The 26,886-nt window shown below is 34.7% G+C and overlaps 3 protein-coding genes across 3 annotated transcripts; all 3 read right to left on the reverse strand.

Annotated features, from left to right (window-relative positions):
* Positions 1-1,656: 1,656 nt before the first annotated feature.
* LOC116113042 (nucleolar protein 6) lies at positions 1,657-11,346 on the reverse strand. The gene is made up of 26 exons (XM_031399183.1): positions 11,119-11,346; positions 10,792-10,953; positions 9,982-10,147; positions 9,731-9,847; positions 9,521-9,654; positions 9,283-9,433; positions 8,744-8,811; positions 8,406-8,504; positions 8,165-8,280; positions 7,541-7,715; positions 7,359-7,469; positions 7,202-7,280; positions 6,967-7,110; positions 6,729-6,842; positions 5,786-5,907; positions 5,619-5,701; positions 5,348-5,472; positions 5,133-5,250; positions 4,852-4,989; positions 3,883-3,979; positions 3,640-3,765; positions 2,996-3,088; positions 2,793-2,898; positions 2,372-2,514; positions 2,204-2,290; positions 1,657-2,095 (listed from the first exon to the last, which is right to left on the reverse strand). Exons 1-26 carry the CDS (start codon positions 11,281-11,283, stop codon positions 1,964-1,966), a joined length of 3,171 nt encoding a protein of 1,056 aa, XP_031255043.1. The 5' UTR covers positions 11,284-11,346; the 3' UTR covers positions 1,657-1,963.
* Positions 11,347-14,712: 3,366 nt separating this feature from the next.
* On the reverse strand, positions 14,713-15,295 carry LOC116113097 (nucleolar protein 6-like). The gene is made up of 3 exons (XM_031399249.1): positions 15,221-15,295; positions 15,065-15,135; positions 14,713-14,975 (listed from the first exon to the last, which is right to left on the reverse strand). The coding sequence occupies exons 1-3, from the start codon at positions 15,238-15,240 to the stop codon at positions 14,713-14,715; spliced, it is 354 nt and encodes a 117-aa protein (XP_031255109.1). The 5' UTR covers positions 15,241-15,295.
* A 3,312-nt stretch (positions 15,296-18,607) lies between these two features.
* On the reverse strand, positions 18,608-26,886 carry LOC116113098 (nucleolar protein 6-like). The gene is made up of 21 exons (XM_031399250.1): positions 26,722-26,886; positions 26,395-26,556; positions 25,585-25,750; positions 25,334-25,450; positions 25,124-25,257; positions 24,886-25,036; positions 24,347-24,414; positions 24,009-24,107; positions 23,768-23,883; positions 23,144-23,318; positions 22,962-23,072; positions 22,805-22,883; positions 22,570-22,713; positions 22,332-22,445; positions 21,389-21,510; positions 21,222-21,304; positions 20,951-21,075; positions 20,736-20,853; positions 20,455-20,592; positions 19,732-19,772; positions 18,608-18,714 (listed from the first exon to the last, which is right to left on the reverse strand). Exons 1-21 carry the CDS (start codon positions 26,884-26,886, stop codon positions 18,608-18,610), a joined length of 2,535 nt encoding a protein of 844 aa, XP_031255110.1.

Below are 26,886 nucleotides of genomic sequence, written 5' to 3' on the forward strand. Positions count from 1 at the left end.
TAAGATTTTATCATGTTATTCGATATATAGATTTTGTACACTACTTTTAATAACGGTAGCATTACTGATTATTGGTGTAATAGTATCCTGTCGCTATTTTTATCCACACTACTGAAATCAAAGGGAAAGAGGACTAAAAGATTATTTCTAATCCAGTGTTATAATTTATTTTAATTGTACAAATTAAAAAATCTTCTACTTTAATAGTATAAATCACGTGTTTCAATAACATGAGTAACATGAGCTATTATTAAAAGTTTTAATAACATGTAAATAATTCGTGTTATTATGGTATTTCAAAATAACAAGTGTTAGATTGCTTTTTAGACTCTTTATACAATTAAAATAATAACAGTTTTAAATTTTAATTTAAAAATGACTATTATGTAATTAGTATAATGACAATTTTTTTAGTTTTAAATAGGTGAGTGACAGTTTTATGGGTGGTTATTATGATTTTATCTATTATAATATTAATAAAATGGAGTAATTTGGTTGTTCTTATATTAATTATTTACTATATTAATTATTGGGAGAGTAAAATCCAAATATTTTGTGTATAAAAGGACCGATTCCTTTTTATTTGTGAAAAACTCCAATTGCTTTTGCTCCCATTTTCATATTGTGTCAAAACACTTTTTAATTCTCATTGTTGATATCATATCATCACTACTCGTTACTTCTCTGTTATTGTTCTAAATCTCTATTAGAGTGTACACTCTAAAAGGAGATTCGTCATAGTATCCTGGAGGTTAATCCGTTGTTGAGTCTTTTTGCACCACGAAGATTTTTCAGTAGGAGGCGAAATTCTGATCTTAAGGACAGTGTTTTTGCACGCCTTGAGGCTGCTGTCTTGCTGCTATTTTGCTGCTCTGCTCGTTGCTGTTTCACTGTTGTATTGTTGCTGTTTTGCGGCTGTCTCTCTGTTGTTCTTCCTGCTGTCCTCTTACTGTTTTCTTGCTGTTTCTGCTGTTTTTTTGCTGTTTTGCTGCCGTCTCTCTGATGTTTTTCCTGCGGTTCTCTTGCTATTTTCCTGCTGTTCTTCTACTGTTTTGTTACTGTTCTTTCACTGGTTTGCTGCTGCTGTTTTACTGCCAATTTTATTATTAAATTTCAACAATTCCATGATAAATAGTTATTGTTATATTATGTCAACGAGAGGGCTGAGTATGCAGACAGAAGTGGCGATTTAATCAAAGCAAGAAAAGGTTGCATTAATCACATTTCACAACCTCTTTGAAATTGTATTTCCCATTTTTAATTTGGCTCAGTAAAACTTTTGCCAAGAATACGGAGTTAGTTCTTTTGGCATCTAATATGTGCCACAGGAATAAAGATAAATTGATAAACATTTCTCACAATTTTGTCTCACAAACGCTGATATGATAGTTCGTAATTGATCAGTTCATATTTAATCAGACGAGACCCATTATTGGATAGGTAAAACGTATTGTAAACTGACCAATTACGAACTGACATATCACGTTTGTGAGACAAAATTAGTGATAAAGATTTGTGAGCGTAGTACTATTGCATGCAACTATTGCATGCCGCAATTACCAAATTCTGGAGCGGGGCTGGCCATCAAACAGTACTCAAAACCATGTTAAGTGCACTTCTCATTGACATACCAGCAAACGGAAGAGCTTGAAAAACTTATCCAATCAATATTTTCTATAAATAAATGATTTCACCAGTCATACAAAATCTTCTACTTCACTCCCATCTCCATGCCTTTGATTCGACGGTAAACCTAAATACAGGATACAATGCTGCAAGATTCTGCCAATCTCTTCCAAGTTTTGCCAATCACAACAAGTACAGCTAAAGAAAGAAAACTATGTTACTGTACTTATGGTGGCTTCACTTGAAGTGGGAGCGAAGAGTTGTGTACTATACTACAAAGAGGGATCACAACATGGATTACAATCCCTAAACTACTACGTTTCAAGAAAATTCAGACTTAATTTGTCAGCCTTGGGGCTTTCAATAAATAAATATTCCTCACAAGACCTTTCCCAAATTCACCTACAGCTTTCAGCACATCAGTTGGATCTTCTTCTTCTTCTTCAGCTGTTTCCTCTCGATTTCGTTTCTGGAAATATTGAAGAGATCCAGGGATACAATTAACAAAAGATTTGTATACCAATAAACTGAAGAATTTATTTTCAGTACAAATTTGAAGTTATATATCCTATTATACCTTTGAACAGGCTCTCTCCCACGTAAGGCCAATTGCATCACCTCCCAGAGAATCATACCACAACTTCAACTTCTTTGGAAACTCTTTCTACATATAATAAATAAGCATATCAGAAGAGAACGACTAATGTTGTCAATATCAACAAAAAATGTACTTCTTTAAACTTGCCTCTAAATCCCCAACAAAACACCTCAGTGGATTGAAATCTACCATCAGCTTGTTTTTTAGTTCCTCTGAACTTCCCTTCAAATCTCCAGGCAACAAGAATGGGCGGAAAGCCTTGCTGACATCTCCATGAGCTACATGCCTCCCTGTCCAAAGCACTTTATGAGAATTGGATTATCAAAAAAATGGACAGGTCGACAAATTTTAGTTGGATGGAAGAAATCATAGCAATATATTACAGGAAAATCACAGAGTGATGAAATGATGCCAAATTCGAAAACCCCATGAATTCAATTTGAGTGGTTCAAGACCTTTGGCTTCACTTCATTCAAGAGGTTAGATGTACAGTACAAAACTTGTGAGTGAGAATTTCAGTGTATAAACAATATTGGAGCCGAAGCCTAGGACCCTCCCTGTGAGGTACCTTTGTTTACTTCAGACGGGAAGAGAAGACGATGGGGATAAGGTAACCTGTCCCTGTGGAGAAGAACTACAGCATCATAGTTGTTCAGCGGAGTTCGGAGAAGGCACTGCAATCAGAAATGGTGCTATAATAATTCATAGATATAGTTCCATATATTCTCGGATAACAGGAACAATCACATCTGGCAGCTGTATGTCACTCACCTCCCATTGGTAAGAATCAGTCTGATTCTCTGAAATGAGTTTGCTCAACAAGTTTGCACTGCTTCGAGCATAAGCCACCAACCTTTTAAGCTCCTTTTACATCAAGATCCATAAGGAATTGGCAGGAGTACTATCAGTAATAATTCAATATTTATCTAGCATATATCAAAGGCTTTTGTATTAATGGAAGCATAGGTGGAAAGGAATAGGCAGGAGCACTATAGTAATAAGTCTATTTATTTAGCATATAATAAAGTCTATTGTATTAGACGGAAGCATAGGTTTGCGGAAATACTAACATGGAAAATTTATTGAATTAAGAAAGTTTAACCAAGGTGTTCATGCTTGGTATTCAAAATCCTATATACGCAATGGTTTGCTTCAAATTACAATCACAGCAGAAAAAAGAAAATATTTCTAAGACTGTGAACTATATTTTTGAAAAAAAAAACTTAAAAAGTCTCGACAAGGTTTGTATTCTTTTTCCCTTTTTGAGACAAAGAAATACATAGTTAGATGATTTGAAAAAATTACTAGACAGAAAACAGCATCTAACAGAAGAAAAGAAGAAACATATACCAAAATGAAAAGATCGATTTGTGGGCATTAGTGATTGCATTTGACAGAAGGAAGGATTAACAAACCATTGAATTTGGAGAGATTCTTGTCCAAGCTTCAGATCCCTTGTCATAAGCCATAGCCAAGAATATAGCTGGGCTTACATTTTGAGTGTTTTCTTCGTGTTCTTTCCTACTTGAAATGAAGTTATCCTGAACAATCATGACATGATAAGACACTGTTATTATAACACAAAAGAACCAATGTATTATCCTATATTTAAAAAAAATAATAATAATAATTATCATCCAGAAAACTGCTTAGCTTACATTAATCTCTTTATAATCATCTGGGCCAAAATCATTATTTATGTCAACAACCAAAGGAGAAAAGGTCCAATCATACTCTGCTAGAAGTCGTAGAAACCTGTTGAAAGGATCAGTTTTGAAAATAACATTGTTAGGTAATAGTTCCAAGACATGATTTTCATACATTAAACAGACCCACTATGAGGCCAATAATAATCCAACAAATTAGATTTCAAACTCACAGCAATAGTTATTTCACTGCTGAACCAATCAACAATTTGACGGGAAAAAATAAAAGCATCTTCTACATGTCAAATCCATCATCATAATGTTTACCCCTATCAAATCTCACTGGCACCAGCAGTCCAAAACTAGACTAGTATGATCAGCATCCCCTTCTTCAGCCTCCAAAGGTGTGGAGACTGAATCAATCATATTTCAAGGGACATAAAAGTATTCATTTGAATTGAATGAAAGTTAATGCCGCACAAAGAATCATTGCACTTAAAGGTGAAAAATAAGGACAAAAACTTACAGGGAATGACAAAATTCAACATAATTTTACCTAAGATATTTCAGTTTAATGAAATAAAAAATGACTAAATACATGCTTTTAACTTGTTTTACATGTTCCTGTGTTGAGTTTGGAATATGTCAAACATCCCAATATTGTAACAACAAAAGATAATTACAGAATACTAAACACATGTTGCAAAAGGGCAGTGGCTAGGTTTGGAATTGAATCAGGATGGGCAGTCATAAAACTGAGATAACGAACTAAATCGAAGCCTCACATTGTTTATACGTGCGGGTGTGTGTCTGGAGGCAGTGTCTTATCTTAATACACACTAAAAGGATTGCTGATAAAAGAAAGAATGACATAACTTTGAGAATCAGAGTATTAAAGAAAAAAGCAAATAAAATAAATGCTAACCACTAAATATATATTCATAATAAAATAAACACAGTAAATAACAATAAGAACTAAACCTTAAAAATCCAGTGACCCGCGAGCATGGAACATTAAATGGTAAATGCTTCAAAAAAAGATATGCAACCAATAGTTCAACAGCCTCCTCCATCAAGCATGCAGAAAAAAGATGTGAAGCCACCCATCGTTTTGCAAGCCTTCAATATATCAAAAAGAAATAAAGTTAATACAATTTATTTCTGTTCCAGAAGGTTCAAATATTTTTTTTCATATCAAAACTGAAAACATCAAAGAAGGAAAATTGGACAAATCAGGTTACTATATATTCAACAAAACTCACCTAACAACTGGGCCATAGACTGGGTAACGACCCTGTAATCCATTGATCATGCTTGCATGTTGACCACGAACAAACAGAACCCTATCTGTAGAATAAATCTGCTTTGCTTGATTTCCAACTATAATTCAAAATGGATTCAGGAAAACAAACATCATAAGAAGTTAAGAAGTTGACGAGGAAAAATGTGAATAGATTGTATATTCAATTATTCTTACTTTCCCTTTTCACCAAACTCAGCCCTCTCTCATGCAAAATTTTGAGACGGAATGAATATCCAGACATCAGAACATCAACATCATCCTCAGTAGCTGTACATGTCATCCGCCATCTGTTATGGAGACTGCCACAAAACCATCATCAGAGATGACATTCAATATATATTTATGTGAGTGTATGTGCTCACATGTGTGCAGGTATGTTGCATGCGTGTGTGTGGATGTGCATGTGGGTTTAGCAAACGACCAAAGAAAGCTAAGCCTGGTGTACCTCTCTCCAATTTGAATAAGGAAAGCTGATTTAGTTTTTTCTATTGCGACATGGTCCATTGGCCAATTCCCAGAACCTTCCAACTAGATCACAGAAAAAAAAAAAAAAATTAGAAGAAAAAAAAAATTGATGTATAAAGAAATGACTTAAGGAATAGAGAGCCATGCCTGAATCATAACTTCCAGCGGCTGAATGCAAGATGGGGTAAGCTTATGTATTCTTGAAACATTAAGTTTTTCATTAGCCAGTGGATGAGGTTCAGGAGGAAACACAGATGTAAATCTGAATGCTGAAAAATGACAAACATACATGAATTGTACTGGCAACATGGGTGAAAATTTGGAAAGGCTACGAAATATAAAGCCAACTGAAAGACCTACTTTACTACAAGATTTCAAGGAATTCAAATTCTCAATATAATAACCAAGCATCCAAAGTTACTAATTTTTCTAAAAGTATGAACTTACAACATGCTGTCCTAAAAACCCCGAAAGGTTTCATAAACTATATATAAAAAGAAAAGTCGGCTCATAAGCTATAAATGACTGAAACCCTTAACTTCCAAAGAGCCCTTCAAACCCTGTTCCATAAACTATATATAAAAGGAAATGTCAGCTCATAAACTATAAATAACTGAAACCCTTAACTTCAAAAGTGCCCTTTTAAGGTTAGGCTATTGAAGCTTCCCAAATTTGAAGAGTAACCACAAGGAGACTTCTTTAAACTCCAAGGAAATAGACACCCATAGCTAATCTACATCCACATAATGTTAAGCATACGACAATTTTGGCCAAAGGTGAGGATGATGAGAGGTTAAGAAAGATCATAAATTCATGGGGAATAAAATCACACAAGCAAATGAAACCTATCTGGAATTAGCATTTTCCCCCTCAATCCAACTATTTATAGTTGTTGATGTTGTGTACCACTAACAATTCCTCACAAAGGCATATATGCTCTAATTATGGTGTATAAATTTATATCTCAGCTCTGATCACGATATAATGATGGCATAGCAAACTGATAGAACCGTGACAAGCAAAAACCACAGCAGCAAACCAATAAAATATGATTAAACATACAAAAGTTTATGATGCTAAGAGAAATTACCCGAGTCTAAAGGTTGCACGCTAGAAATCTTCAAGGGGATATCTTCAATAAGACGCAAGCGCTTTGATAAGACTTCAAATGCCTCAAGTAAACCTCCCGAAAGTGATACAGGATCTGAGAAAATAATAACATTTTGTTTTGAGCAAAAAAAAATTGTTCTTATGTGAGGAGAAAAGAAAGCAACCCTGAAAGAAGAAAATAACAAAAACTAACAGAAGTTAATGGTCTATACAATCACCTTTAGAACCATGAAGAAGAGAGAAATCAAGTTGATCAACTATTTGCACTATATTTTCTTTTGGTAGAGAAAGATGTCGCTGAAAAACATACTCAATAATTCTTTTCAAAATGAGATGTCTTGTCCACTGCTCACTTTCCCATACTGTAATTGGAAATAAAGTGGTCTTATGAATCATATGCACCTGGATAAACTAAACCAACTGCAGCTAAAAGAAGCACGATAGACGCCTCACCTGTGCTTTCTGCAATAGTACCATCTTTGTACCTCCGAAGCTCCGCCTTCTCCCCCCAAAACCTTCGAAACCTGAGAGCCTAACGCAAAAAGTGAGTAAAATTAATAATTGATCAAAAGAAAAAACTTTAAAATATTTAACCACTAAACTCAAATACCTCCTCTTTATTTTCAGCATTTGGACCAATGTCAACTACCCTAAAAACTTTCTCAGGAGTGCTCAATGAGATGCCGATAAGCAGGGGCTCTTTGTCAAGTATGGATAAACCCTGGAATCCAAAAACAATCAGAAACATCTATACAATTATCAAGAAAATAAGAGTGTAAAATTGATACATACATTTTCAATAATGCACTCAGAAAGAGCATTTCTCCAAGTAACACGAATAAACTTTACTCTATCACCCAATCCTTGATTCAGCAGGCTATGCACCTTCTGCTCATAAGATCTCCAACATTCATCATCCAAGCAAAATCCCAACGCATGAACCTCCGTACGTCCCTTCAAATTCAATCTGAAAAGGGAAAATATTTAAAAAGAAAAAAAGCAATAAGGCTATTATGCAGTAAAAGAATACAGATAAAGAAAATATCACACAATAATTGAACAAACCAGAACTAGGAGCTGAGTTTTTTTGACAATTAGCTAATGCTTGGGTAAAACACTTGTGAGCATTTTCATGCCAAAAACTATTGAGTTAAGAAATGCAAATTGAACCCAATTCAAAAAGCAGAAGCTGTTTGAACTTTGTTATAAAACTGTGCTGACCGTATGATTTCCAGGTTACCAGGCCTTGGCCAAGACCAGACTAAAGCACTGCAACTAATGGTCAGTCTCGTAAAGGTAATAACTTCCTTTTTCAAAACAATACTTGGATAATATCAAAATCAGACTAAGTTTTTGTGGACTTCCAAATTTTATATCAACCATGCCTACACAAAATATAAGAGTAAATCAATATACCTAACACAGTAATCAAATTTAGCAGGATAGTCAATCTTGGTCAGAAACATCTCCTCAAATCCAGCATCTCTGCATCGGTCAATGCATTGAAGTGTCAAAGCAGCCTCATCTTGGAGCTGAATAAAGGCAGAAGAAATCTTCAAGCAATTGTTATCTACTCCAAAAAGATCCGGAATCTAACAAGAGAACCACTTTTTATACTATAATTAATCAAGCAGTTAAATACACCGGTTAATAATACCTCAGAGAAACCAACACTTGTCATCCTAAAAGCCAAATTGATCTGAGTGGATGGATCGCATATCACTACTGGAAAAATTTCTCTATATTGCATCTTTTCCTGCAACCAAAACCTCATAGTAAATAAATATTTACAAAAAATAAATAAATAAATAAAATTGATGAAACAATGCATGTATTTGTGATAATGCAAACAGAAGTTTCCATCTGAAATTAGACTAAACTAAAAAGGAATGAGATAGGACAAGAAAGACAGTGGTGATCAGAGCACAGAGCATAAACAAGTGAAGATAGTAAAAACTACATCTTCATATTAGAAGGAACTAGGAAGCAGCAGACCTCCTTTGAAACTTTGCTCTGGGCTTGTGGTGGAAAGTAAAGCCCACGGTTCCACAATTTTGAGGTGGCTGCAAAAGATGAGAACAGTTGGTGTTACTGTATTAAGACAACAGATAGACACTACTGAACTTTGTATTGTTTGATAATGAAATAGCTGACAATACTGAAAATTGTCAGTAAAAGTAATTAACTGGTGAACAGATTCCACAAACAGACTCAAATCCAAACCTATACAAATATTAGAATTATTAAAAAAATCCATTCCCCAAATTCCATAAAATATTAGGAATTTTAAAATTATTGTACAACAAATCAGCCAATGATGGCTCATTAATATTCAGAACTATTCTGTCTTCAAGAAGAAACAAGCATGTTCTTTGCCCAAAATTGTTCACTTGATTAATGAAATAACATTGATCTCAACAGTACATTCACCATCAAGGCACTAAAAAACAATGTTCACCTTCCCAAATTTATGGCCTAACTGCACTAAACATAACTAGGTTATCAAAAAAGAAAATTTTAGAACCTTCACATACCAATGAAGTCTAATGCAATGCGAAGTATCTGCATTGCCTTCATAGAATTGTTAATCTTGTCATGGCTCACAAGGTATGACAATAAGATAGACATTAGATATCCATTTATGCAATCGTGAACATGTATTGAACTTCTCTGCCGAGCCCAGACCTGCCTCAAACACAAAAGGTTATACTTTCAGGGTCTTGTAGACAGTGATTGCAGCAACAGTAAAATGACAGAAATTTGATATTATACCTTCAGCAATATTAAAGCCTCTCCCAATTCCTTCCATCTACTTAATGTTTTATTGACAAATTCTGCATTATCCTCCAGAAACATGTCTTCCAATATACTACTGTTGTATTTGGGCGTAGGCTGAGGAACACCATCTTTGAGATGAAATTATGCACGATTAGCATCACCATGTTGGTAATGATATAAACTAAACCAAAGACAATATTCTACCTTGGTTAACAGCACGGACATTGTTCCGGTTCAAGCTCAACTTTGAACTACTAAACAGGGATGTTGCTGTAGGAATTATCCGTACATAAATTCCAGGAGCCTCAACAGGCTTCACAGCTACAATATCATATTTTCCCATTTCCAACAATGTTGAAAGGGTTAGAATCAATATACATACAAAAATACTATCACTCAAAATAATTGCAATATGACCAAGCATTATCTAAAAACTATGCCACAGAAAAACAAACCTGGATGGACAACCAATACAGGCTTTCGGGCCTCATTCTGCAGGACAGACCATTCAACTTTATCAAATGATGGGGAGGATTTCAAATGCTTCTTAATTACACAGAGGTAAAGGCATCTTTTGGCATGATACCGGTGATTTAAATAGTCTTTCTCATGAAAACACTCCTGTTTCAAGGGAAAAGCTCTCAGAAATAAACTAACTTAGAGCTAACACTGATATATGTACCTCAAAGTAGTTAGCGGAGAAAGAAGCTATTATCAGGTTGTTTACAACCAAATTATTTTTCATTCTATACTGTCTCAAAGCTTTAATTTATTACTCTGCAATTAACAAAAAGAGTAAAACCTGATCTCATCCCACCTTTACAAAGACTACAACAGTTTGGCACCATCTTATAGTTGTATACTAATATCATTAAACAAGTTTAATAGACATAACCAAATTCTTTCCCATGCCACTATTAGTTGCCTCCGTCTTTTAAGGATTTTCTGGCACTCTCAACTAATGCTGCTCAAGTTTTGAAAAGTACATTTATTCTTAAATCATTAAAATGAAAAACAAAATTAATACATTTGTATCATACATAAGCTCATAAATTAGCAATATACATGTTCACTGATGACAGTATTAGTTCTAGATCATGCACAAGCTAATATGAACATATATATATTTCCCTATACCCCTTCTATATATCAATTAATCTAGACAGTATTAGTTTTAGATCATGCACCAGCTAACATGAACATATATACCCTTCTATTTATCAATTAATCCAAACATAATTCTATTACTTGAAACAATAAGATACCTTTGGCAGGTGAACAAAAATATCCACATTCACGTCAGGCTTCACCACGCAATTCATGGAATAACTACCACCAATCTTAATAGATTTTGGCTTCTTAAACTTGAAGTCCACTTTGTCTGCACCAATGTCTCTCACAAAACCCGGAGCTAAATCCGCAGTAACCTGCACAATTTAAATACACCGACTATTTTTTTGTATATTCATTCATTAAAATAAACGCCCAATTATAATATACAGAAACATTATAAACCACAGCTATAAAAAACATATTTAATTTAACTTTGTAAAGGCTTCGGTAGAAACCAAAGAAGATAATCAGATACATACCTGCAAGTCGTCGGGGATTTTTTTGATGACTTTCTTAATGGCAGAAACTGTGTCGTCCACGAGCTTAGTGATAGTAGGAGTTTGGTTGAGATGGACCTCCTTTAAAAGCTCTTTTACCTTGAAGTCCATAGAGTCCGTGGATGTGATTGCAGTTTCAGCCTCCATAGTTAGTTATTTGTTGATTTAACAGGAAAGTGGGGTTTAGTTAGGGTTTTAGCAGTGCCAGCGGTGGCGGGAGAAAAAGAGTAGTCAGACGGGACGTAGAATATTTGTAAAATTGGCTGCCATATGGATTTGGGCCGGGTTGTGGGTCAATTACATTCTAATGTTAAATCTGGGCTCAACCTTCGGTCCAGCTGCCTTTTAACATTGAGTTTTACTTAATACACTACGACAGAATAATTTAGAGATGGCAATGGGCCGGGACCGGGTACCCCTTGGCCCAGGCCCAAGCCCGATCCCATGACAAAGGCTCAGTCCCAACCTGGGCCTATCACAGGGATGATAAGTAAAGCTCAAGCTCAGCACAATAAACTTTTTATAATCTCAGCCCCGGCCTAAACCCACCCATTTTATAATGTGCATTTTTAAATATTAATAAATTTTAATTTTTTATATTTTTAATTGTAGAAATAGTTCTTAAATATTAATTTGTTTTTAAATACTCACCAAATATTAATAAATTTCAATATATATATGATAATTCTGTAATTAGATATATAGTATAAAGGGTAATTTAGTAAAATTAATAATAAAATTGTCGAGCCAGGACTGAAGACAACCATGTTCGGCCCATACCTAAGGGGGGGCCTTAAAATCAGTCATAGGCCCAAGCTCAAGCCCGCTAACACCAGGTAAAGCCTGACCTTTTCGGAACGGGCTAGGCCAAGTACCTTGAAATACCGAGTCCATTGCCATCTTTACTCCGACTCACTTCTGAATACATATTAATAGAGTAAACGAATTTTACCACCTAAATAATAGTTTAATGACACTTTTCTATCAATAGACTTTTAAAATTTCATTTTACTACCCAATTTATATTCCGTTTCTAATTCCAGCATCGTTGCGACCTCACACCACCACCATTCTCTTCCTCAATAATCACTCATCAAAACCCCCTCAAACACTACTCCCGCCAATCAGGAGCAATCGAGCGATTAGGATTTACACAGTCGTCCTTCCCAATTCAAATTCCGATCAATCCCAACCATAAAAATCTAACTTTTCATCGCCAAAAGACTCATCGGTCTCCCCTCTTCAGAAACCCCAACATCCTGGATCGAGTTTGTTCTTTGTTCACTGTCGGAATATAAATTTGGGTAGTAAAGTGGTATTTTAAAAATCTATAGGTAGGAAAGTATCATTAAGTCATTATTTGGATGGGAAAAAGTTGTTTACTCCATATTAATATTACATAAGGCATACAGGCGAGTTTCTTTCTAACTTGGGGGTTTGCTAACACGAAGTATATGGAGTAAATTATGCGAATCTATGTCTTAATTTAACTCAATGTGCATTTTAGGAATATGAGTCCTTTCTTAATATAAGTTTTATCCATAGATACTGGTAAAGTATATAACATGGGAACCTCAAGAGGTTAGTCTGGCAATCAAGAAGGTTTGCTCATTTCATTGACTTTTTGGGGTTTGAATCATCTTAAAGTTGTTTATCACATTTGTGGCTTATCTTAAAACATTGGGCTTGTAAAGTGTTCAATGGACCCCAAAGATTAGTTAAAATGCGTGAAGTTGACTCGGACACCCTGGTCATAAAAAAAAAAAAAAAACATATAAAAAGGGAATATATATCCATCATATTTGAATAATAATGGAATGTATATAATTTTGAATAATAGTGGAATAGTTTTCAAACTCTGCATTTCAATACTTGTTTTAGGTCTAGCCTTTGGGCTAACTTCTATTTAACCATTGTGCTGGCTAAATGTAGCATAAGTATTTCTAGTTAAACCCACCTGATATTATGTGAATTGTGGTAAAAATTGAACCCACAACTGTGTGGTTAATAGTAATTGCATCTGTTATCGTCCACTGAACTAATTTCCTGTTTACTAATATTGTCCAATGCTGGCAAAATTGGCCCCATATGTTTCCAGGTTTTGGAACATTACACTTGAAAGAAGTCAAGTGTATTTGCAATTGGCGGCAGCACTTCTCATACTTGAGTGTTTCTAAAATGGAGCTTAAGCTTTATTATCAATCCACATTGTAAAGCTAAGATCATTGATGTACTCAGAAAGCGGTTAGGTGAAATCGGGAATTCGCCATATTTAAATCTTATGTACAGTACTGTTTAATCACAGGATGGGGATAAGGAGTGCTAGAAGGTTATGCTAAGCTGATGTGGTTAAGATTTGCCAATTGATTGAGACAATGGAAAGGCACAGAACAGAACTGTCCTTTACCAAGATTTCGTGAATACAATGCAAGAAGATAAAAGAGATTATGTCCCCACTCCATTACATCATAACCTATTGACCCTAAAACCCTTTTGGACTTTTCCGTTGCCTTCTTCCAAAATTAATTGTTGGAGTCTTGGATAATTACAACAATCTTTGACCAGCAGCTCATCATCCTTCAACTGCATCTTTCTGTGTATTTTCAAGCCAACACTCATCTTAATTAATCATTTTATTTATATACAAATTTAATAAATGTGGATATCTACAAGAAGAAATTTTTATACTGATATATTCCATTTAGCTGTACACTAAAATTTCTGGGTATAGATAACATAATAATTATTTTAGTTTCGAGTTTTTATTAAGCATATAATTAGGTCAATCTTTAATACATTGAGCCCTAGAGGCGAGAGACAAGCTTTTGGCTCAACAAACAGGTTAATGGTCATGTCATATATATATGCTTACCGACGGCCAGGAGATAGTTTGGGGTATGGCTTTAGTTTATATCTGTTGTCAATCTCAGCCATTCTGAGGTCAGTAATTAATTTATGGGACAAGCCAAGATGGGATTTCTCATTGGATAAAGACTGCAAAACCACAATTCACAACCCAAGATGGGAGAATTGGCTAAGTTAAAGTGCTAAAAGTATATGAGATTAATTAATAGTCAGATTCAGTCTACTGGACAAAAAAAAAAAAAAAAAAAATGATACGAAGTTGAATGATTCTTCCAAAGAAATAAGTAGTTATATTAACATTCTTTAGTCATCTGCAAAAGGTATTAATTAGATTCAAAGTGATAAAGAGAAAGAAGTTATTATTATAAGAGGGACAAAAATAAACAGTCACGTAAAGAACATGTACTGATGTAGGAAGACTAGATCCAAGTGAATGATACCTCTCCCAAGATTGAGGCATTCTACAGCTTCGAATCTTATTTTGATCAAAAGAAATCTTGTTTCCTACTTCCATTGCATTAAGATGAATTATTTTCTTAACGCCAGGTGTCCGCTGGCTTTTTTTTTTTTTATTGATTCATGAAAAACTTCTGATCCAACTTTATATAAGATCGAGCTTAGATATATAATACAACCACCAGTTTAATTATTTGTTTTTTTCCACAGTGTTATACAGTCAATTCAAACCCATTACCTTACTTTATCTCACATTTAGCACCCTTTATCATGAATCACAGGTATTAAACTTTGTTTCTTATGTGAGGAGAAAAGAAAGCAACCCTGAAAGAAGAAAATAACAAAACTAACAGCAGTTAATGGTCTAACAATCCCTTTAGAACCATGAAGAAGAGAGAAATCAAGTTGATCAACTATTTGCACTATATTTTCTTTTGGTAGAGAAAGATGTCGCTGAAAAACATACTCAATAATTCTTTTCAAAATGAGATGTCTTGTCCACTGCTCACTTCCCCATACTGTAATTGGAATAAAGTGGTCTTATGAATCATATGCACCTGGATAAACTAAACCAACTGCAGCTAAAGAAGCACGATAGACGCCTCACCTGTGCTTTCTGCAATAGTACCATCTTTGTACCTCCGAAGCTCTGCCTTCTCCCCCCAGAACCTTCGAAACCTGAGAGCCTAACGCAAAAAGTGAGTAAATTAATAATTGATCAAAAGAAAAAACTTCAAAATATTTAACCGCTAAACTCAAATACCTCCTCTTTATTTTCAGCATTTGGACCAATGTCAACTACCTAAAAACTTTCTCAGGAGTGCTCAATGAGATGCCGAATAAGCAGGGGCTCTTTGTCAAGTATGGATAAACCCTGGAATCCGAAAACAATCAGAAACATCTATACAATTATCAGAAAATAAGAGTGAAAAAATTGATACATACTTTTCAATATGCACTCAGAAAGAGCATTTCTCAAGTAACACGAATAAACTTTACTCTATCACCCAACCTTGATTCAGCAGGCTATGCACCTTCTGCTCATAAGATCTCCAACATTCATCATCCAAGCAAAATCCCAACGCATGAACCTCCGTACGTCCCTTCAAATTCAATCTGAAAAGGAAAATATTTAAAAAGAAAAAGCATAAGGCTATTATGCAGTAAAGAATACAGATAAAAAAAATATCAGCAATAATTGAACAAACCAGAACTAGGAGCTGAGTTTTTTTGACAATTAGCTAATGCTTGGGTAAAACACTGTGAGCATTTTCATGCCAAAAACTATTGAGTTAAGAAATGCAAATTGAACCCAATTCAAAAAGCAGAAGCTGTTTGAACATTGTTATAAAACTGTGCTGACCGTATGATTTCCAGGTTACCAGGCCTTGGCCAAGACAGACTAAAGCAGTGCAACTAATGGTCAGTCTGGTAAGGTAAAACATCCTTTTTCAAAACAATACTTGATAGTATCAAATCAGACTAATTTTTTGTGGACTTCCAAATTTTATATCAACCATGCCAACACAAAATATAAGAGTAATCAATATACCTAACACAGTAATCAAATTTAGCAGGATAGTCAATCTTGGTCGAAACATCTCCTCAAATCCACCATCTCTGCATCGGTCATGCATTGAAGTGTCAAAGCGCCTCATCTTGGAGCTGAATAAAGAAGAAGAAATCTTCACGCAATTGTTATCTACTCCAAAAGATCCGGAATCTAACAAGAGAACCACTTTTTATACTATAATTAATCAAGCAGTTAAATACACCGTTAATAATACCTCAGAGAAACCAACACTTGTCATCCTAAAAGCCAAATTGATCTGAGTGGATGGATCGCATATCACTCTACGGAAAAATTTCTCTATATTGCATCTTTTCCTGCAACCAAAAGCTCATAGTAAATAATATTTACAAAAAATAATAATAAATAAAATTGATGAAACAATCCATGTATTTGATAATGCAAACAAATTTCCATCTGAAATTAGACTAAACTAAAAAGGAATGAGATAGGACAAGAAAGACAGTGGTGATCAGAGCACAGACATAAACAATTGAGATAGTAAAAACTACATCTTCATATTAAAGGAACTAGGAAGCACAGACCTCCTTTGAAACTTTGCTGGGCTTGTGGTGGAAAGTAAAGCCCACGTTCCACAATTTTGAGGTGGCTGCAAAAGACGAGAACAGTTAGTGTTACTGTATTAAGACAACAGATAGACACTACTGAACTTTGTATTGTTTGATAATGAAATAGCTGACAATACTGAAAATTGTCAGTAGAAGTAATTAACTGGTGAAAGATTCCACAAACAGACTCAATCCAACCTATACAATATTGAATTATTAAAAAAATCCATTCCCCAAATTCCATAAAATATTAGGAATTTTAAAATTATTGTACAACAAATCAGCCAATGATGGCTCATTAATATTCAGAACTATTCTGTCTTCAAGAAGAAACAAGCATGTTCTTTGCCCAAAATTGTTCACTTGATTAATGAAATAACATTGATCTCAACAGTACATTCACCATCAAGGCACTAAAAAACAAGTTCACACCTTCCCAAATTTATGGCCTAACGGCACTAAACATAACTGGTTATCAAAAAAGAAAATTTTAGAACCTTCACATACCAATGAGTCTAATGCAATGCGAAGTATCTGCATTGCCTTCATAGATTGTTAATCTTGTCATGGCTCACAAGGTATGACAATAAGATACATTAGATATCCATTTATGCAATCGTGAACATGTATTGAACTTCTCTGCCGAGCCCAGACCTGCCTCAACACAAAAGGTTATACTTTCAGGGTCTTGTATACAGTGATTGCAGCAACGTAAAATGACAGAATTTGATATATACCTTCAGCAATTAAAGCCTCTCCCATTCCTTCCATCTACTTAATGTTTTATTGACAAATTCTGCATTATCCTCCAGAAACATGTCTTCCATATACTACTGTTGTATTTGGGGTAGGCTGAGGAACACCATCTTTGGATGAAATTATGCACGATTAGCATCACCATGTTGGTAATGATATAACAAACCAAAGACAATATTCTACCTTGGTTAACAGCACGGACATTGTTCCGGTTCAAGCTCAACTTTGAATACTAACAGGGATGTTGCTGTAGGAATTATCCGTACATTCCAGGAGCCTCAACAGGCTTCACAGCTACAATATCATATTTTCCCATTTCCAACAATGTTGAAAGGGTTAGAATCAATATACGACAAAATCCTATCACTCAAAATAATTGCAATAGGACCAAGCATTATCTAAAAACTATGCCACAGAAAACAAACCTGGATGGACAACCATACAGGCTTCGGGCCTCATTCTGCGGACAGACCATTCAACTTTATCAATGATGGGGAGGATTTCAAATGCTTCTTAATTACACAGTAAAGGCATCTTTTGGCATGATACCGTGATTTAAATAGTCTTTCTCATGAAAACACTCCTGTTTCAAGGGAAAAGCTCTCAGAAATAACAACTTAGAACTAACACTGATATATACCTCAAAGTAGTTACAGAGGAAGAAGCTATTATCAGGTTGCTTACAACACCAATTATTTTTCATTCTATACTGTCTCAAAGCTTTAATTTATTATTCTGCATTAACAAAAAGAGTAAAACCTGATCTCATCCCACCTTTACAAAGACTACAAGTTTGGCACCATCTTATAGTTGTATACTAATATAATTAACAAGTTTAATAGACATAACCAAATTCTTTCCCATGCCACTATTGTTGCCTCTGTCTTTTAAGGATTTTCTGCCACCTCACTATACTGCTCAATTTTGAAAAGTATATTTATTCTTAAATCTTAAATGAAAAACAAAATTATACATTTGTATCATACATAAGCTAATAAATTAGCAATAACTGTTCCCTGATGACAGTATTAGTTCTGATCATGCACAAGCTAATAGAACATATATATATTTCCCTATACCCCTTCTATATATCAATTAATCTAGACAGTATTAGTTTTAGATCATGCACACTAACATGAACATATATACCCTCCTTATATCAATTAATCCAACATAATTCTATTACTTGAAACAATAAGATACCTTTGGCAGGTAACAAAAATATCCACATTCACGTCAGGCTTCACCACGCAATTCATGGAATAACTACACCAATCTTAATAGATTTTGGCTTCTTAAACTTGAAGTCCACTTTGTCTGCACCAATGTCTCTCACAAAACCCGGAGCTAAATCCGCATAACCTGCACAATTTAAATACACCGACTATTTTTTTGTATATCATTCATTAAAATAAATGCCCAATTATAATATACAGAAACATTATAAACCACAGCTATAAAAACATATTAATTTAACTTTGTAAAGGCTCGGTAGAAACCAAAGAAGATAATCAGATACATACCTGCAAGTCTCGGGGATTTTTTTGATGACTTTCTTAATGGCAGAAACTGTGTCGTCCACGACTTAGTGATAGTAGGAGTTTGGTTGAGATGGACCTCCTTTAAAAGCTCTTTTACCTTGAAGTCCATAGAGTCCGTGATGTGATTGCAGTTTCACCTCCATAGTTAGTTATTTGTTGATTTAACAGGAAAGTGGGGTTTAGTTAGGGTTTTAGCAGTGCCAGCGGTGGCGGGAGAAAAAGAGTAGTCAGACGGGACGTAGAATATTTGTAAAATTGGCTGCATATGGATTTGGGCCGGTTGTGGGTCAATTACATTCTAAGTTAAATCTGGGCTCAACCTTCGGTCCAGCTGCCTTTTAACATTGAGTTTTACTAATACACTACGACAGAATAATTTAGAGATGGCAATGGGCCGGGACCGGGTACCCTTGGCCCAGGCCCAAGCCCGATCCCATGACAAAGGCTCAGTCCCAACCTGGGCCTATCAGGGATATAGTAAAGCTCAAGCTCACCAATAATTTTTTAATCTCAGCCCGGCCAACCCACCCATTTTATAAGTGCATTTTTAAATATTAATAATTTAATTTTTTATATTTTTAATTGTAGAAATAGTTCTTAAATATTAATTTGTTTTAAATACATCACCAAATATTATAATTCATATATATATTTATATTCTGTAATTAGATATATAGTATAAGGGTAATTTAGTAAAATTAATAATAAAATTGTCGAGCCAGGACTGAAGACAACCATGTCGGCCCCTACCAAGGGGGCCTTAAATCAGTCATAGGCCAGCTCAAGCCCGCTAACACCAGGTAAAGCCTGACCTTTTGGAACGGGCTAGGCCAAGTACCTTGAAATACCGGTCCCATTGCCACTCTACTCCGACCACTTCTGAATACATATTAATAGAGTAAACGAATTTTACCACCTAAATAATAGTTTAATGACACTTTTCTATCATATACTTTTAAAATTCATTTTACTACCCAATTTATATTCCGTTTCTAATTCCACATCGTTGCGACCTCACACACCACCATCTCTCCTCAATAATCACTCATCAAAACCCCCTCAACACTACTCTCCCCCCAATCCATTAGCACAGGACAAAAACTTACAGGGAATGACAAAATTCAACATAATTTTACCTAAGATATTTCAGTTTAATGAAATAAAAAATGACTAAATACATGCTTTTAACTTGTTTTACATGTTCCTGTGTTGAGTTTGGAATATGTCAAACATCACAATATTGTAACAACAAAAGATAATTACAGAATACTAAACACATGTTGCAAAAGGGCAGTGGCTAGGTTTGGAATTGAATCAGGATGGGCAGTCATAAAACTGAGATAACGAACTAAATCGAAGCCTCACATTGTTTATACGTGCGGGTGTGTGTCTGGAGGTAGTGTCTTATCTTAATACACACTAAAAGGATTGCTGATAAAAGAAAGAACGACATAACTTTGAGAATCAGAGTATTAAAGAAAAAAGCAAATAAAATAAATGCTAACCACTAAATATATATTCATAATAAAATACAGACAGTAAATAACAATAAGAACTAAACCTTAAAAATCCAGTGACCCGCGAGCATGGAACATTAAATGGTAAATGCTTCAAAAAAAGATATGCAACCAATAGTTCAACAGCCTCCTCCATCAAGCATGCAGAAAAAAGATGTGAAGCCACCCATCGTTTTGCAAGCCTTCAATATATCAAAAAGAAATAAAGTTAATACAATTTATTTCTGTTCCAGAAGGTTCAAATATTTTTTTTCATATCAAAACTGAAAACATCAAAGAAGGAAAATTGGACAAATCAGGTTACTATATATTCAACAAAACTCACCTAACAACTGGGCCATAGACTGGGTAACGACCCTGTAATCCATTGATCATGCTTGCATGTTGACCACGAATAAAAAGAACCCTATCTGTAGAATAAATCTGCTTTGCTTGATTTCCAACTATAATTCGAAATGGATTCAGGAAAACAAACATCATAAGAAGTTAAGAAGTTGACGAGGAAAAATGTGAATAGATTGTATATTCAATTATTCTTACTTTCCCTTTTCACCAAACTCAGCCCTCTTTCATGCAAAATTTTCAGACGGAATGAATATCCAGACATCAGAACATCAACATCATCCTCAGTAGCTGTACATGTCATCCGCCATCTGTTATGGAGACTGCCACAAAACCATCATCAGAGATGGCATTCAATATATATTTATGTGAGTGTATGTGCTCACATGTGTGCAGGTATGTTGCATGCGTGTGTGTGGATGTGCATGTGGGTTTAGCAAACGACCAAAGAAAGCTAAGCCTGGTGTACCTCTCTCCAATTTGAATAAGGAAAGCTGATTTAGTTTTTTCTATTGCGACATGGTCCATTGGCCAATTCCCAGAACCTTCCAACTAGATCACAGAAAAAAAAAAAAAAATTAGAAGAAAAAAAAAATTGATGTATAAAGAAATGACTTCAGGAATAGAGAACCATGCCTGAATCATAACTTCCAGCGGCTGAATGCAAGATGGGGTAAGCTTTTGTATTCTTGAAACATTAAGTTTTTCATTAGCCAGTGGATGAGGTTCAGGAGGAAACACAGATGTAAATCTGAATGCTGAAAAATGACAAACATACATGAATTGTACTGGCAACATGGGTGAAAATTTGGAAAGGCTACGAAATATAAAGCCAACTGAAAGACCTACTTTACTACAAGATTTCAAGGAATTCAAATTCTCAATATAATAACCAAGCATCCAAAGTTACTAATTTTTCTAAAAGTATGAACTTACAACATGCTGTCCTAAAAACCCCGAAAGGTTTCATAAACTATATATAAAAAGAAAAGTCGGCTCATAAGCTATAAATGACTGAAACCCTTAACTTCCAAAGAGCCCTTCAAACCCTGTTCCATAAACTATATATGAAAGGAAATGTCAGCTCATAAACTATAAATAACTGAAACCCTTAACTTCAAAAGAGCCCTTTTAAGGTTAGGCTATTGAAGCTTCCCAAATTTGAAGATTAACCACAAGGAGACTTCTTTAAACTCCAAGGAAATAGACACCCATAGCTAATCTACATCTACATAATGTTAAGCATACGACAATTTTGGCCAAAGGTGAGGATGACAAGAGGTTAAGAAAGATCATAAATTCATGGAGAATAAAATCACACAAGCAAATGAAACCTATCAGGAATTAGCATTTTCCCCCTCCATCCAACTATTTATAGTTGTTGATGTTGTGTACCACTAACAATTCCTCACAAAGGCATATATGCTCTAATTATGGTGTATAAATTTATATCTCAGCTATGATCACGATATAATGATGGCATAGCAAACTGATAGAACCGTGACAAGCAAAAACCACAGCAGCAAACCAATAAAATATGATTAAACATACAAAAGTTTATGATGCTAAGAGAAATTACCCGAGTCTAAAGGTTGCACGCTAGAAATCTTCAAGGGGATATCTTCAATAAGACGCAAGCGCTTTGATAAGACTTCAAATGCCTCAAGTAAACCTCCCGAAAGTGATACAGGATCTGAGAAAATAATAACATTTTGTTTTGAGCAAAAAAAAATTGTTCTTATGTGAGGAGAAAAGAAAGCAACCCTGAAAGAAGAAAATAACAAAAACTAACAGGAGTTAATGGTCTATACAATCACCTTTAGAACCATGAAGAAGAGAGAAATCCAGTTGATCAACTATTTGCACTATATTTTCTTTTGGTAGAGAAAGATGTCGCTGAAAAACATACTCAATAATTCTTTTCAAAATGAGATGTCTTGTCCACTGCTCACTTTCCCATACTGTAATTGGAAATAAAGTGGTCTTATGAATCATATGCACCTGGATAAACTAAACCAACTGCAGCTAAAAGAAGCACGATAGACGCCTCACCTGTGCTTTCTGCAATAGTACCATCTTTGTACCTCCGAAGCTCCGCCTTCTCCCCCCAAAACCTTCGAAACCTGAGAGCCTAACGCAAAAAGTGAGTAAAATTAATAATTGATCAAAAGAAAAAACTTTAAAATATTTAACCACTAAACTCAAATACCTCCTCTTTATTTTCAGCATTTGGACCAATGTCAACTACCCTAAAAACTTTCTCAGGAGTGCTCAATGAGATGCCGATAAGCAGGGGCTCTTTGTCAAGTATGGATAAACCCTGGAATCCAAAAACAATCAGAAACATCTATACAATTATCAAGAAAATAAGAGTGTAAAATTGATACATACATTTTCAATAATGCACTCAGAAAGAGCATTTCTCCAAGTAACACGAATAAACTTTACTCTATCACCCAATCCTTGATTCAGCAGGCTATGCACCTTCTGCTCATAAGATCTCCAACATTCATCATCCAAGCAAAATCCCAACGCATGAACCTCCGTACGTCCCTTCAAATTCAATCTGAAAAGGGAAAATATTTAAAAAGAAAAAAAGCAATAAGGCTATTATGCAGTAAAAGAATACAGATAAAGAAAATATCACACAATAATTGAACAAACCAGAACTAGGAGCTGAGTTTTTTTGACAATTAGCTAATGCTTGGGTAAAACACTTGTGAGCATTTTCATGCCAAAAACTATTGAGTTAAGAAATGCAAATTGAACCCAATTCAAAAAGCAGAAGCTGTTTGAACATTGTTATAAAACTGTGCTGACCGTATGATTTCCAGGTTACCAGGCCTTGGCCAAGACCAGACTAAAGCACTGCAACTAATGGTCAGTCTCGTAAAGGTAATAACTTCCTTTTTCAAAACAATACTTGGATAATATCAAAATCAGACTAAGTTTTTGTGGACTTCCAAATTTTATATCAACCATGCCTACACAAAATATAAGAGTAAATCAATATACCTAACACAGTAATCAAATTTAGCAGGATAGTCAATCTTGGTCAGAAACATCTCCTCAAATCCACCATCTCTGCATCGGTCTATGCATTGAAGTGTCAAAGCAGCCTCATCTTGGAGCTGAATAAAGGAAGAAGAAATCTTCACGCAATTGTTATCTACTCCAAAAAGATCCGGAATCTAACAAGAGAACCACTTTTTATACTATAATTAATCAAGCAGTTAAATACACCGGTTAATAATACCTCAGAGAAACCAACACTTGTCATCCTAAAAGCCAAATTGATCTGAGTGGATGGATCGCATATCACTACTGGAAAAATTTCTCTATATTGCATCTTTTCCTGCAACCAAAACCTCATAGTAAATAAATATTTACAAAAAATAAATAAATAAATAAAATTGATGAAACAATGCATGTATTTGTGATAATGCAAACAGAAGTTTCCATCTGAAATTAGACTAAACTAAAAAGGAATGAGATAGGACAAGAAAGACAGTGGTGATCAGAGCACAGAGCATAAACAAGTGAAGATAGTAAAAACTACATCTTCATATTAGAAGGAACTAGGAAGCAGCAGACCTCCTTTGAAACTTTGCTCTGGGCTTGTGGTGGAAAGTAAAGCCCACGGTTCCACAATTTTGAGGTGGCTGCAAAAGATGAGAACAGTTGGTGTTACTGTATTAAGACAACAGATAGACACTACTGAACTTTGTATTGTTTGATAATGAAATAGCTGACAATACTGAAAATTGTCAGTAAAAGTAATTAACTGGTGAACAGATTCCACAAACAGACTCAAATCCAAACCTATACAAATATTAGAATTATTAAAAAAATCCATTCCCCAAATTCCATAAAATATTAGGAATTTTAAAATTATTGTACAACAAATCAGCCAATGATGGCTCATTAATATTCAGAACTATTCTGTCTTCAAGAAGAAACAAGCATGTTCTTTGCCCAAAATTGTTCACTTGATTAATGAAATAACATTGATCTCAACAGTACATTCACCATCAAGGCACTAAAAAACAATGTTCACCTTCCCAAATTTATGGCCTAACTGCACTAAACATAACTAGGTTATCAAAAAAGAAAATTTTAGAACCTTCACATACCAATGAAGTCTAATGCAATGCGAAGTATCTGCATTGCCTTCATAGAATTGTTAATCTTGTCATGGCTCACAAGGTATGACAATAAGATAGACATTAGATATCCATTTATGCAATCGTGAACATGTATTGAACTTCTCTGCCGAGCCCAGACCTGCCTCAAACACAAAAGGTTATACTTTCAGGGTCTTGTAGACAGTGATTGCAGCAACAGTAAAATGACAGAAATTTGATATTATACCTTCAGCAATATTAAAGCCTCTCCCAATTCCTTCCATCTACTTAATGTTTTATTGACAAATTCTGCATTATCCTCCAGAAACATGTCTTCCAATATACTACTGTTGTATTTGGGCGTAGGCTGAGGAACACCATCTTTGAGATGAAATTATGCACGATTAGCATCACCATGTTGGTAATGATATAAACTAAACCAAAGACAATATTCTACCTTGGTTAACAGCACGGACATTGTTCCGGTTCAAGCTCAACTTTGAACTACTAAACAGGGATGTTGCTGTAGGAATTATCCGTACATAAATTCCAGGAGCCTCAACAGGCTTCACAGCTACAATATCATATTTTCCCATTTCCAACAATGTTGAAAGGGTTAGAATCAATATACATACAAAAATACTATCACTCAAAATAATTGCAATATGACCAAGCATTATCTAAAAACTATGCCACAGAAAAACAAACCTGGATGGACAACCAATACAGGCTTTCGGGCCTCATTCTGCAGGACAGACCATTCAACTTTATCAAATGATGGGGAGGATTTCAAATGCTTCTTAATTACACAGAGGTAAAGGCATCTTTTGGCATGATACCGGTGATTTAAATAGTCTTTCTCATGAAAACACTCCTGTTTCAAGGGAAAAGCTCTCAGAAATAAACTAACTTAGAACTAACACTGATATATGTACCTCAAAGTAGTTAGCGGAGAAAGAAGCTATTATCAGGTTGTTTACAACCCAATTATTTTTCATTCTATACTGTCTCAAAGCTTTAATTTATTATTCTGCAATTAACAAAAAGAGTAAAACCTGATCTCATCCCACCTTTACAAAGACTACAATAGTTTGGCACCATCTTATAGTTGTATACTAATATAATTAAACAAGTTTAATAGACATAACCAAATTCTTTCCCATGCCACTATTAGTTGCCTCTGTCTTTTAAGGATTTTCTGGCACTCTCAACTAATACTGCTCAACTTTTGAAAAGTATATTTATTCTTAAATCATTAAAATGAAAAACAAAATTAATACATTTGTATCATACATAAGCTAATAAATTAGCAATATACATGTTCGCTGATGACAGTATTAGTTCTAGATCATGCACAAGCTAATATGAACATATATATATTTCCCTATACCCCTTCTATATATCAATTAATCTAGACAGTATTAGTTTTAGATCATGCACAAGCTAACATGAACATATATACCCTCCTATATATCAATTAATCCAAACATAATTCTATTACTTGAAACAATAAGATACCTTTGGCAGGTGAACAAAAATATCCACATTCACGTCAGGCTTAACCACGCAATTCATGGAATAACTACCACCAATCTTAATAGATTTTGGCTTCTTAAACTTGAAGTCCACTTTGTCTGCACCAATGTCTCTCACAAAACCCGGAGCTAAATCCGCAGTAACCTGCACAATTTAAATACACCGACTATTTTTTTGTATATTCATTCATTAAAATAAACGCCCAATTATAATATACAGAAACATTATAAACCACAGCTATACTAAACATATTTAATTTAACTTTGTAAAGGCTTCAGTAGAAACCAAAGAAGATAATCAGATACATACCTGCAAGTCGTCGGGGATTTTTTTAATGACTTTCTTAATGGCAGAAACTGTGCCGTCCACGAGCTTAGTGATAGTTGGAGTTTGGTTGAGATGGACCTCCTTTAAAAGCTCTTTTACCTTGAAGTCCATAGAGTCCGTGAATGTGATTGCAGTTTCAGCCTCCAT

The sequence above is a fragment of the Pistacia vera genome, unplaced genomic scaffold (genome assembly GCF_008641045.1).
Source record: "Pistacia vera cultivar Batoury unplaced genomic scaffold, PisVer_v2 Contig673, whole genome shotgun sequence".
NCBI classification, from domain to species: Eukaryota; Viridiplantae; Streptophyta; class Magnoliopsida; order Sapindales; family Anacardiaceae; genus Pistacia; species Pistacia vera.